Source organism: Nothoprocta perdicaria, unplaced genomic scaffold, assembly GCF_003342845.1.
Source record: "Nothoprocta perdicaria isolate Ctin4 unplaced genomic scaffold, notPer1 scaffold_166, whole genome shotgun sequence".
NCBI classification, from domain to species: Eukaryota; Metazoa; Chordata; class Aves; order Tinamiformes; family Tinamidae; genus Nothoprocta; species Nothoprocta perdicaria.
Window position 1 is genome coordinate 1217955 of NW_020454827.1, and position 14098 is coordinate 1232052.

Consider the following 14098-nt stretch of genomic DNA (forward strand, 5'->3'; position numbering starts at 1 on the left):
AAAAAGCAGCAAAAATCAACTCTAAAACATCGCTGTCTCCATGCTTTGCTCAACAGTAGCTGTAGTTTGTGAAAAATTAAGCATAATTTATAGTTTGAGCTGTATTAATTAACTCTTTGGAGACTGAAGAGGAAGCTTGCTATGAGTAGACTGCTGAGTTTTCTGCAAAGCTTAAATGATGTGTGAGGAACAAATTGCAGAAGATTTCCTGTTGATCATTAATGGCCTTTCTGAGTAGATGGATTAAGTGAAGGAAAGTCAATATAGCAGTGTTGGTAACTGTGGCTATAATCTCTGATGCCTCACCAATACCATTAATCCCTGGAAATCTACATGTTCTGTGGTGAGTAGATGCTCCTAATGACCACAGTGCTCTAAATCTTTCATGTGTGTATTCAACATTATACTTTTTGAATAGATGAGTAACAGCAATAATAGAAYCTGGATTCAGTCTCTTTTGCAATTATATGCATCTGAGGCAGCCCTCTTCCTCCAGCCCTTGTCTTGTCATTTCCTTCTTGCTTTGCTCCAGACCTACTGGAGATCTGACTTGCTGATGAGCAAGCTGCTCCAGACCTTGTTCCACATTGCAGGAATTTTGTAACCAGTTTCAATTTAAACTGGATTTAGGTTTGAATCAGATTTGAATTATTCTACCAGTATGGTGGAATCCCCTTGAAATCACCCTTGGCCTTTTTTGCTTCACTCTTTAAGGTGTTTCTCTGTGACATACAGTCACATATGGTCAAACATTTCATCTCCAGCATAGTTACATTTTCTGAGGTGGGTATACTGATCCTAGCAAGCTTAGAGCAAGACATTTGGGCTGTCCCACCTGCTCTCCAACCTAGCAGCACTTTTTCTCCTTGTTCCCCAAAAAGTTGCAGCTATGCCACTTGTAAACATGAAATCCCAGCTGTAACGACATCCCAGGCAGCATGGCAGGCTCTGGACTGTTACTATACAGAAATGAGATCTTAGGACTATAATAGACCAAGGTTTGTGTTCAGTCAGAGTCAAAACTCAAATTGCACCTTAGGAATGGGTATGGGTATAATAGAGACATAAAGACCCTGATCCATACCTTGAGATCTGCCCACAGTTCTCTCACCATCTCCAAGAGGATAGAAGGGACTCAGAGACAGCATCAGAAAGGATTACAGCAGGGATCAGTCTCTGTCTGATAGATTATTAAATAGATCAGCACTCTCTGTCCTGCAAAAGATGACTGGTGGTGGCGGCTGTAATGCCACAACAGAAGAAAAAAACACGAACCAAAGCAAAGCAAAAAARAAACACAGAGGAAATGACTAGGGAATGATGTTTTTATTTATTTTATTTTCTGATGTAAGGTCTAGGAAAGGACAGGTCTAAAAAAAGCAAAAGGAAACATGTCTGCACACTGTGTACATAACACTGGAACTCTTGTCAGAGATATGGATGTTGGAAGATTTACATTAGTTCAAGCAGCAACTAGATATATCCATAGCAGAGCAATCCATTAGAAGCTATTAGATATAAAGATACTGTGGCCAACTAAGGCTGACTCTGAGTTGCTCATCCCAGATGACTATAAAAAAATTATTGTTATATGCTCACCCTGATCATATATCCTTCCTTAGACATCCACTGTGGGCCACTCTCTGAGGGAAGACAGGACTTTGGTTTGACAAGTTCAGCTTGGCTTTTATTCTTACAYAATGACCTGTGTTATTTGATACCCTTTTCTTAACAGGGATTTGGGCTAACTAACTGCCTCCTTTTTTTCTTTCTTTTTTTTTTTTTAATCAGCTTTTACTACATCTTTGATCCTAACAAGTTGACTGTAGATATATCGATTCAGTTTTAGAAGATATTGGAATTCAAGAAAAGACACTCTCCTTGCAGAAAACAATATTTAAAATATAATGATATTAACAATGAGCTAAGCAATCTGCTGAGAAGTCTCTTTTAAGAAGTACACAACATTCACATTCCAATCATATTCAAGCCTTTTTTTATTTAGTTAAATGAAACAATGTCATTTAAATCAGATGAGAATCCCACAGAATCTCTGGCTGGTCAGTAGTGTAATCCAGTCTGGTGTCGCATCATCATACAGCAGTCCATCTTCTTGCTCATCTTTTCTGGCATAAAAAACGCAATTTTATCTGAGGTGCTTTCTGCTGGAAGGTTCCTGGCTCTGCTGCATTTCTCTCTCACCATCCTTCACGTTTTCCCTTTTTGTGGAAGACTCACTCCAGAGTACATTCCCTTCCTGTAGGATTTTGTGTTTCCCTTCCTGTAGAATTTCCTGTGTAGGAAATGTGGCTCCCATTTTCCAGATGGGAGCCACAGATCATTGCTTTCTAGCAGCTGATAAATTGCCTGTTTGCAGAGGGGAAGGCTTTCTGCAGGCTTTGATTCTGCTTTTTCTGTGTACCTTTCTTTTTGCACTTTTTTTCCATAGACTTGCCTCCATAGCCCAAAATGAGCTCCCGAGCAAAGCGGGTGGCTTGTACTAACTCGGCAGCCTCCATACTTACAGCTTCCCACCCAAATACATCCTCAAGCCCATGCACAGACTGGCTCTGACTGAGTTCTGGGCTAGAGATGCATGCTGTCAAGCTGGATTTTACTATTATGCTCTGTTTTTAAATGCCAGTTGTCATTAAGACTTGGTTTAAGTGGATAGATCAAGCAATAGGAAAGGAGAACCCTTGCAAGGAAACTCCAAGGGCTACCACACACTTAGAGAGGGCTCTTTTGTCCTGAACCAACCTCCCTCCCCAGTCCTGAAGAGCAATGTGCCTCTGTGCGGCAGGCGTATAAATGGTACAGACTGCCTGCGCATCAGTTATAATAGCTTGGCTTCTATTTCCGTTAATCTTAATTGGAAGGAGAAACTGAAATTCACACAGAATCACAGAATGGTTAAGGTTGGAAGGGACCTCTAGAGATCATCTAGTCCAACCCCCCTGCTCCAGCAGGGACACCCAGAGCATGTGGCACAGGGTGGCATCCAGGCACATTTTGAAGACCTCCRGAGAAGGATACTCCACAACCTCTCTGGRCAGCCTGTTCCAGGGCTCTGTCACCCTCACAGAGAAGTTCTTCCTCAYATGGARATGGAACTTCCTGTGTTTCAACTTGTACCCATTGCCCCTTGTCCTGTCAATGGCCACCACTGAGAAGAGCTTGTCCCCTTCCTCCCTACATKCCCTCTTCATCAACTTATACGTGTTAATCAGATCCCCTCTCAGCCTTCTCTTCTCYGGAGAAAACAGGCCCAACTCGCTCAGTCTCTCCTCATATGAGAGACGTTCCAGTCCCTTAATCATCTTGGTTGCCCTTCGCTGGACCCTCTCCAGAAGCTCCACATCCCTCGTACTGAGGAGCCCAGAACTGCCCCCAGTGCTCCAGGTGCAGCCTCATCAGAGCTGAGCCGAGGAGCAGGATTCCCTCCCTTGACGTGCTGGCAACATCCTCCTGATGCAGCCAGGATCCCATTGGCCTTCTTAGCCACGAGGGCACTCTACTGACTCATGGGTAACTTGGTGTCCACCAGGACTCCCAGGTCCCTCTCTGCAGAGCTGCTCTCCAGCACGTCAGCCCCTAATCTGTGCTGGTGCCTGGAATTATTCCTTCCCAGGTGCAGGACCCTACACTTGTCCTTGTTGAACCTCAGGAGGTTCCTCTCTGCCCAACTCTGCAGCCTGTCCAGGTCCCTCTGGATGGCAGCACAGCCCCTCRGAGTGTCGGCCACTCCACCCAGCTTGGGATGATCCGCAAACTTGCTCAGGGTGCCCTCTGTGCCCTCGTCCAGGTCATTGATGAACAATTTGAACAGCACCRGGCCCAGTACTGACTCCTGGGGGACACCACTGGCCACAGGCCTTCAACTGGACTCGGCCCCATTTATCACCACCCTCTGAGCTCTGCCATCCAGCCAGTTCTCAATAAGTTTTCCTTATGGAGTTGGAAAATGCATCTGATAAAGCAAAGTAAACAGCAAACTTGATTCTGCCCTGGACTGTGTGTAGGTATGGGTGTAGGTATGGGTAACTCCTACTGTGCACAGGATAAACAAATTGTTTATTCAGGGAGTGATAGGTCTGATGCAGTTAGAGAAAATTCTAAAAGGAATAGAGCCAGAACAACCACTTTTGGTTGTTGATGTGCCAAGCATCACATTAATATGAGAGGCTTTAAAAGGTACTGGGATGTGCCTGTTGTTGGGAAACTTTGGGTGCCCTGATCTAACAGACAGGGACTGGGATAGGAGACAGAGTGTGAGAATAGAAGCTTTGGCTCTGGTGCTAAGGTTCCCACTTAACCCAGCACAAGCAGGTACTTGCCACAGCCTCTAAGACTGCTGCCATGGCAGGATGGGCACAGGGGCTGCCTGAGGTATGGAGGGCAGCCCAGATGTCTCCAGAGCAGACTCTCCATGCCTCATTTCTTTCCTCATGGTTCTGAGTGTATCCCACCCAATTCTGACTCAGCTATTTACCTTGACCCCTGTGTCAAGGCAGTCCCTGTTTTAGTCCTACTGTTCTAATCAGTGGGCATGATGGTTGTCCATGTGGACCCTTCACCCTTCCATGGATGGTTTAATAGACCTGGTAGGTCTAATACTGCTTGGCAGATATTCAAGAGCTGGTTAATGGCTGAAGCCATTAACCTCTCTTGAAATTTGTTCATCTTTTTGAAAATGATATGAAAATTTGAAGTGACAGAGGAGATCTCCTTTTTAGAAACCTCTAGTAAAGGAATGAAGGGACTGTAAATATGTAGTAGTCACACTGTTGGTGATATAAATGTTGTCAGTGTCAGGATATAAATAATATGGGTAGATCATACCCATATGAGGGGGAATATCTTCAAGGAGATAAAGCATTCAGCAGGAAAAAAAGCAGAGGCTTTTGAGCACCCATCTCTTGGTGATGTGAAGAAAGGCTTGTGATCCTGAAAGCTGGACCATTTTTCTAACCTGTATCAGTTAGTCTAGATGTTTCTCTTCCTAGAAGCCTTTGTCTTGCCTACGGAAACCCTTTGTTTTAGGCTGTAGGTTTAACTGAGTCACTCAGAGACAAGTTTTGCAGTGAAATCCTGCAGAGTTCCATTTCATTTCCTGTCATTTCATTCATTTCCTGTCAGTTTCTTTTCTACTTTACATACTTGGAAAGTTGTCTGGAAGAAAATCTGAATTTGAAAAAGCATCTGAATCCCAGGAAGCATCAATGATGTTGACTGAATTCTTCTTAGCATAGACTAGAGATGACTGTCTTCAAATGCTGAGTTCCTCTTTGGTCTTTTCAGGTAGCCCCATTACAGCAGGACTCAGAAAAAGGGTAGGGCGAGATGGTGCCATTCCTGGTTATGCTGGACTTGTTCTTGGAACAAATTGAGGGCATTTGCTTCTGAAAAACTCTTTTCTTCCAGAGACATGGAGTATCTTCCTAGCACTGAAATGTCCCCTTCTGTGTCCCGGATCTTGATGTATACTGTGATGCACTTAGCTATCTGCCACAGTGACTCCATGGCTCTGCAGCACACCCTCTGGGCTTTCTAATCTACTGCCTGCCAATGAAAGTTTGCATGATGTGTAGGGGCGGGGGGCAAGGGGGTCGGGGGAAGGGGTGCTTTTCCATACATAGACACAAAAATGACAAATTTCTTTTGACATGTTGATTACCTGGAGGAGGATATGTTCTGAACTCCTCTCTTGCTCATCTACTTTTGCTGGGCACAGAGAGGTCCAGTTCCAGGACCTGAAGAGCTGAACGCTCATCTAAAGGCACAGGTKGAGATGTGTAACTTGAGGGCTTTTACTTTGGTTAATGAACTACCTGAAACCAGAATTACCCAACAAAGGAAGTAACGATATATCTTTCTTATATATATGTGTGTGTATGTTTTTTGTTTGTTTTCTTGTTTTTTTGTTTGTTTTTCTTTTTTGTTTGTTTGTTTGTTTGTTTGTTTTCTCTGCAGTAACTACAACTCTCTCCTCCTGGTCTGGGCATGCTAGAAAATGCAACGAAACAGCCAAGTCCTATTGCGTCAATGGCGGGGTATGCTACTACATCGAAGGGATTAATCAGCTGTCTTGCAAGTAAGTGAGTGYAGTTCTTGTATCAACATGCAAATGGTTTGACTGGGCGAGAGGATATCTCTGTGCAATTGCAGGAGGAGGGTGGCTCTGAAGGTCTCTYGGCATTTGCAGTTTAGGCTGTGCAGGTTTAGAGAGGGAATCTAGAGGGGTGGGGGAAGGGGAGAAGATTCATGGTTTCCTTCTTTGTGTGTGAATGCCACAGTCCACTTTTCCTGACTTTCCTCTGAGAAGATGTTTTTGTCTTGCTGTTTCCTTTCGCTCTTTACTTTCTCCTCGGCAGTGTCAGGGGCGATTGTGAGCCTGCATTTTCCTCTTGCTCTCCTCAAGCTGGTTCAAAGCTCCATGTTTCCAGAGGACGTGTATCCCCTCAGAGCAGAGGGGCTTTCTGTGGTGCGCATCCACCTACCTTCACTATAACCATGAGGAGTTCTTTGCTGAGACTTGCTTCTTACCTCTCCTTTCTCCACTTCACAGGCCCAGGACTGGATTTAGAATACAGCTGCTCATCACTCCATGCTTGCCTTCATGGCAGGCAACATTTTTTTCAGTGCCCCTCTCAAATGTTAGAACCTGGGGGGAAAAAAAAAAAAAAAAAAGATAAAAAGATGGAGACATGTTAAGTCATCCTTAAAATGCAGTTTCTTAGAGATTTTAAAGTGGAACTGCGTAGTATGTGGGCTAAGATGTGAGAGCCTTTCACCTTTGGTTCAAATTGTCACAACCTAAAAGTCCAGTAGCCTCTCATGGCTCTCCCTCCATATCTAGTGTGGGATGTGGATGAAAAGCGTAGTCTAATTGCTACTGATAGAGCCATATGTACCTAGGCCCACATATCTGTTCTGGTCTCTGAGCTTGCGCAGAGTGAGCCACTGGAGCCATGTGAGATGCTTCCCTGGACAACGGAAGGGCCTGTTTGGACCCAGCCAGTGTAGCAATGTGAGGCAGTGCCCAGCCATGCTAGGGAACTCAGAAGTTTCACCAAGTGAATGCAGTTCGTACCTGAGGTCACCTGAAGATCCAGGCATCAATATGCCCATAACATGTAAGCCTGGAGTGGAATGTTTGCTTCCTGCCTGGCCCAAAACCATCTCTGCTGAGGGGTACTGCCGTGGATATCAACCAACCCCACTACTACTACTGTTGTGTGGTGTGATGTTCACTGAACATTTCAGCTCCTCAGGCCTCGTAGGATGTAAYGTAACATGAACCACCACTCCTCCTGTCCAAGGGTTTCTGGACTTCAGAAGGCAGTAGTTAATCATTGAGGAAAGTAGAAGTATAAGAGCTGATAATTTAAACATCACACTTTCCATAAAATGAGTTTCCCAATAAAATGGAAGACTTGAGATGAAGGCTGACAATGGATAATCTGTCTGCAGATATGTCTCTCTACAAACTGGAAACATRCTGAAAGGTTTCACCAAGACAGGAGATCTGCGACTGCAGTATGTGTAAAAGGCAAAGATACAGATTCAGAGGAGCACCTAGAGGAGGAAGCGAAAATGCGGAGTTTCACAAACCCATATTCAAACCCTGTATTTCACAAACCCGTAAAATGATAGCCAAACTTCTTCCGCCAGCAATCCCTGCCTTAGAGACATGGACCATAAAGGACATTCTTTCTGCACACAGGCTCTTCAAATGCTTTGGGGCCAGAGACTGAGTGAGAGCCACAAGAACATCTTGAGCAAGGAAAGACATATAAAACCATACATTGTTCCTACTTCACTGTTCCTGGTTAAGGTCAGCAGAAGTTTGAAGGCCTCTTTCCTCTGCTTCCCATCTTCCAATCTTCCTTCACTGCGTACAAAGAGATTCTAGCATTCTGGGCACCAGTGCATTGATACCACTGTTTTCTATATTCTTCTGAATACCAATTACCAGAAAACAAAGCGTTAGACCTTGCTTCTTATTCCCTACCTGCTATCATCCTGTAATCACCTTCCTGAACTGGATTTCATTGTTTCCAGCTGTCACAAGCATAGGAGGTTCTTTCTGTACATGCTATCCCTGGCACTGTGGAGTAAAAAGGGCAGCTGTACTCTCAGATGATTTGTTTTCCTGAAGTGGCTCATACTTGATTTGTTAAGGATATTGCCTAAACTGGCAGCTGGTCTTTTATTATTATACCCCAGCAATTTGTTCTTTTTGATCTTTTAAATTCTGGAGAATAAACAACTGCTCAACTTTTGCCTGCAAACCACTGTCTCAATTCCTGCTCAATATAGTTCCTTTAGACTTTGGACAATGCAGTTTCATCACCAGAGAAAAGTTCAAAATAGATTCGGAACTGTTCCAGAAGGCATGTCCTGTTTTGGAGTGTGCTTGCATAATTTTGATTTTAATTTGAAGTAAATTCTATACGTGCTAGTTACAAAGGAAACTTGGATATGATACAATCTCTCCTGTCATCCTAACTTTACAAACAGACCACCTGGAAATTTGATGGGAGAAGAGTGATCTGCATCAGATATATCGCACACTTTCAGCATAAACCCAGAAAACTACTGAACCACACACATACAGAATTGACTCAACAGCATTAGTAAATTAAAGAGCCTGAGGCTTTGTTGACAGGAAGATTTTCTCAACTTTTCTCCAGACTGTTTTCCTCAGAGAGGCCTTACAAGTGGGGAAGCTGTGTGTTGGGTAGAGTGAATTTCAGAGTTTGCAGGAGGAACACACACAACCAAGCTGCAAGGCGTTTGAATTGAGCTTGGATGTGCAAGAGACWTGAGTGGTTTGTTTCCAGTTGCATCTAGTGCTTGGGCAGTTAGTAGCATCTGATCTCTCTCTGAGCTTGTCCTTGATCCTAGATCCTGTTGAGTTCTCAGCACTTAAAAGTGCTCTAATCTGTTATTGCCTGATGTCAGGCCCCACACAGTTGTGCTAACACGTGTGTCAAAGCATTAATGCTCTTTTTTCTCAGTTAGATGTTGGCAATCATCATCCATGATTGATATCTTCTTAGCCGAATATAAAAAAAGGCTAAGTGTCATTGTTGCAGTCCTTCTCTGCCGACCTAAACGTTCTTGTGACACTTTTATAAGCTTGATCAAAAGTAGCTGGTGGACTGGCCAGGATCTTGCTAATTGAACTGAATCAGAATACTTAAAGAGGTTTATAGAGCAAGTTCCCCAGCATTTGGGATAGGCTGTGCTTAAAATATTTACAGCTGCTGACAGGTAAACCAGATCCCCTGGATTTTGTCTCCAGAGGATCTCAGACAAAAAGTGAAAAGCAAGAAAAGATTAACAAACGAACAAAAAAAAAATAGAAGCCCACTTTTGTTCCCAACATATATTGTTTCCCTCAGATTTCCACAGAAATGAGGAAAGAGGAGTCAGCCACGTTTCCAGCTCCCTTATACTTTCTCAGAGCAGCAGGCTGATCAGGAGCATTGGGCTGATCTTCCCTGCATCACAAGTTGTTCATGCTCATGGCTCAGCTCCTCTATGGTACTAGAATCTGTGCCATCCTCACTGACTTTACTGACTTGACCAGCATAAGGCATACGTTACACAGCCACAGAAATGTCCCTTTGGCATGGATRTATTAGTTTTATTAAGGGGAGTTGCAAATTCTCTGAAAATTAAAATCCTCCCTGAGACTGCAACACCTCATTCTAAGTACCTGAATTGATGGTCAAAATTATTTACAGAAGATTTCTCTCTCCTAATATGTAGAAACCTGAAAGTTAGAAGTCTACTCTAAATTAAGTGTTTGGCACAACCTGGTATCAGTAGAGAAAGACTGACATGCTTGTTGTATCCCATGGCATATAATCATGGAAGGCAAGGGAGCAGTTTTACAAACTGATGCTTTCAGGAGATGTTGGTAACAGTGAGCTGCTAGTGGTATTCAGATGATCCTGAGACACTCTGGGCTAAAGAGCTACTGTTGAATCAGAGGTGAAAATCTCCACATCCTTTTCCATAYCTCATGGACCAATGAGGACTAGTTCATTGGGTTTTGCATGCCATTTATCTTGGATGATGAGCTCAGCTTCCTTTTGGGGGTTCAAGTGGCCCTTCTGTGCATCCTGTTCACTAAATTGTGTGTAATGTGCATATCAGAATGGTAAATCATTGAGAAATGTATGAATGTGGAAGATGATCCTGCAACAGTTAAGCTCAGTTGGAGCTGTTCTTTGAACCTAGAAGTGGTTCTCCCTGCAGTTTGGACTCCACTGTACAGCAAATGTTCCTTCATTACCTGCCCTGAATAAGACTTCTGCATTTATTCTAGTTACTTTCTTTTCTTTCCATTAGCAGTTTTGTGGAGTTCAACCTGTTGTGGCTCTCCAGTGCCTGATCATCTGGGACTGGCCAGGGGACAATGACAGAACAGTCTTCTTTTTTCAAGCCTTTGCACAAAAAAGCAACATGCCTGAAACATTTCTTCATTTGCTTCTTTCAGTGCGTTGTGTCTTTCTGCTAAAGATTCTTATCCTGCTATACTGAAGCACCTGCTTTTCTGTATTCTTCTTTACCATGAGTTACATTACAAAAGCTACCTAATTTGGCGTAATTTAGTTTAGATATGGGGGAGCAAAGGAAACTTGATATCCCTTGTAAGATTGAAATCAAGAGCTGGACAGAAGACAGAAAAAGTTTTTCTTCCATAAAAAATATAATAATAATGCTATTATTGAATGGTAACAAAGAATAATTAATCATTTTTATTATTCTGCCATGCTTCAGGACAAGAAGCCAAAGTTTATAAGCTTCTCTGTTTTTATAAATAAGTACTCCACAAAGAGCATAGAAATAGATTATCCAAACCATTTTAGTTTTTGTGTAGTTTCTGAGATACTTTATTTTGCTCATCATATTATTGCATTTTTTTTCTTTTTTGCTTATTTAACTGCAATTCATTCTGTGCCTAAAAGAGCATTTTTGAAGTGTGAGGGGAAAAGGGCTGAAGAAATTGGTCAAAAATGAAGGAATCAAGCGTTTTCTAACAACAACATATTTGATAGAAAAATTACAGATGAGTTTCATCAGTGGTATTTGCAATTAGCTTGTTAGGTACAGAGGGATGGAGTCAAACAAGGACAAGTTTGACTATTATTCTCACAGTCTAGGGAATGGACAAGGTGGAATTTTCATAAGCTTGGTGCTGACAGGAGTTTCCATAGGACTGCCCATGCAGACACAGCTTTGCCCACTTCCCTTGAACTTTGAAGAGAACCATGTTGGGCCTCCATGAGACCAGCTGACGGACGTGGGAATCCATAGGTGATATTTGCGGGAAGAGTCTATCTTCCATGCAGACCCTACAAGATTTGCAGTTTCCTCTGATTCTTTCAAAGGGAAGGACTCTGACTGGGACAGTTAGTCAAAGCCATTTGAGCAAGGATCAGGTATACAGTAAAATGGACATCACGATCAAAGATCACCTCCTGACTAGTGATGGATTTATCAAGTGTTAAATATCAGATATTTCTCAGGCCAYAGGCTTGCCCACTGAAAAAGTCTTGCCCACAAGCCCATACCACAGGTGGCAGATCCTGAGAGTAGAAGGACTGCTTTTTCTCTACTCCTGCTGTCCAAAATGAGAGACTTGTGTGTTGAGCATGTTGGTAATACATTTTCTAGAAGTCACATCTGGAGATATAGCAATAACAATTGCTCTTCATCTTCACTACTGTAAGGCTATGAGAGCCCTACAAAAACGAGCCATGAGCACTGCATGCTTTCAAAAGCCTCTTGGTTGCTGGCAGCCTTGCTTCCTAGGAATCAGAGCCTAAGATGACCRTGATGGCATATATGGCTTCTCAGTGGACGCACAGATCAAACCTTCTGCATGTAAGCGCTTAGCAAGGGTGTCTTGTCAGCTTGTGTGCTTGCTTGGGAGGTCATAGAAGGTGCTCRTGTTCTTTGCTGTCACTTTTCCCAACGCCGATTCACTAGTAACTAAAGATGGAAAACCTGAGCTATCCTAAACACATGAAAGACTGTAACCTGCTGCCTTCAGTCTAGAAAGTCTTTCTCCTTTCACAGAGTAGGCAGACTGCAGAGATCTGAGCATGGACTATATGGTGGCTGTCACAGCATCAAAGCTTCTCTGACACTCTTCGGTTTTTGTTTTTAATTTCTGAAAAATTTATTTTTCTGACTTTTGTTTCTCTTCACCACCTCAAATTTTTCAGTCTTTCCTTAATGGCATGCAGCTGCAGTCACAGTCAAGTTCCAGCTTTGGCCCACATTCTGCAGATGTGTGACTGAGACAGATTTAGCTGCTTTCTTTCAGACAGAGCATCTCTTTCCTTAGGTGGGTAGGATATTTGCTTCATCCAGCAAGACCCTCGAGGTCCTTTGGTATGCTCACAAAACACATGTGAACTCAGATCCCAGACAAATGGGCTGCACATTGCAGGCTAAGCTGGATGTCCTTGAAGATACTACTAATGACTTCATAAATACTCATGACTCTGAAGTTGGTGATAGATGAACTTCAAAAGGGAGTAGAAAGACACCTTTTGCTTTGGGTATTTTGTTCAAATTGTTCAAATATGAGTGATTTCTTTTAAGTTATGCTTGCCTGGAGCTGTCCCAGCTACCTCAATCTTGTTCTCTTTGGTTGCCAACAGAGGCATTTTTCTTCCCTCCATTTCCCAGCCTCAGCTTTCTCTGCTTAGTCACAGGGAAGGTCTGCAGACCACACGTCTAATGGCAAACCTTTTGTTGGACTTGGTGGATGGCTGGGGACTAAAATGACATTATTGGTATGTGTCTCTTTGCTGTGCCCCAAAATGAATATCCAACAGTTAGTAAAGACAGTATTTTTTTTTCAGATCTGTTTGCATGACCAGGATGTCAAATTTCTAGTTTCAAAGTGACTCGAACCTTGAGGAGACTAACTGAAATATTAGAAAGTGCAATGAAGCACTGAGCAGAGCCATGCCATCAAGCTCTCTCTGAGCTTGTTTGTGGTGTGAAAATAACACAGCGCATTCCCACATTGAGGGATAAGTATAGATGCCAGTAAACAGTTTAGCACAAAAGGCAAGATTGGTTTTATGCAGTGATGGTGTTTGTGCACCACTTTCTTTGCTCAGTGCAGATCATGAGTTCAAACCAGCAAGAAATGAATGCTAGAACTGCTTCAGTCATGCACGTTTTTCAAAGATTTTTCCTGTGATGATGACAGGTGTAAAGTCCCTGAATGGCACCTTGCACTGAAGAGCTGGAAAACGTGTTCCTCAAGGAAAAGATGAACATGGACAGAGAGAGTGTTGAAGCTGTAGAGGGAGAGAGTATAGCAGATGGGATAGAGAGATCRTGCAGCCTTTATTTGAATAATTATACTTCTTCTAGGATTGTGATGGATTGGAGTTCATCTGTAGCCCAGATCAGTTTATGTTTCAGCCGTAATGAGGAAGATTTCTACTCTGATTTCTACCTTTCCTCTCCAAAGCAACTAACCAGTTGCTGGAAACCCTGCCAGTGTTCCCTTACACAGGTAGAGAGAAGCAGAAATTCATCTCTCGACTTTTTATGTTGCCATGGAAATTGCATATCCATAAAATGCCATCTTAACATAAATCTGACAAGAGCAACAAATGCTGCCGTAGTCCTTGAGCAGCGGTACAGAATTAATCTGCCAGATTGCTTTTGAACTGCGTAGCTTTGATCATATAAAACATTGCTGAGTTCAAAACCATCACTTTCTTCTTCCTGTACATATGTCCGTAGACTGAGAGCAGGCATTGGCATACACTGTGGAAGACAGGAATGTGTCAGATTGGCACCACTAATGCAGCAAATAAAAATACATATGAGGGAGGTATTAAAGTGCACAGAATTCATGGAGTATCTCTAAAAGGTAGCATGACCATTGACGGGTAGGAGCGAAGTTGTTTTTGGTGGGATTGAACAGATGTCAGGGAAGTTACCTCAGGAGGTAGCTGCTCCACTGTTCAAATCCCTAAACCTCAGTGTGCTCTTCCTGCTGTGAGTGTAGCACAAGGACAGCCCACACAAGGTTGATAGTGARTAC

The 14098-nt window shown here is 42.9% G+C and overlaps 1 protein-coding gene across 1 annotated transcript in view; it reads left to right on the top strand.

Annotated features, from left to right (window-relative positions):
- Positions 1–14098, top strand: part of NRG2 (neuregulin 2) — a 63274-nt gene that overhangs the window by 23005 nt on the left and 26171 nt on the right. Inside the window, exon 4 of the mRNA XM_026035750.1 lies at positions 5974–6094. Coding sequence (XP_025891535.1) covers positions 5974–6094 — 121 coding nt within the window. The remainder of the gene's footprint in view (positions 1–5973; positions 6095–14098) is intronic.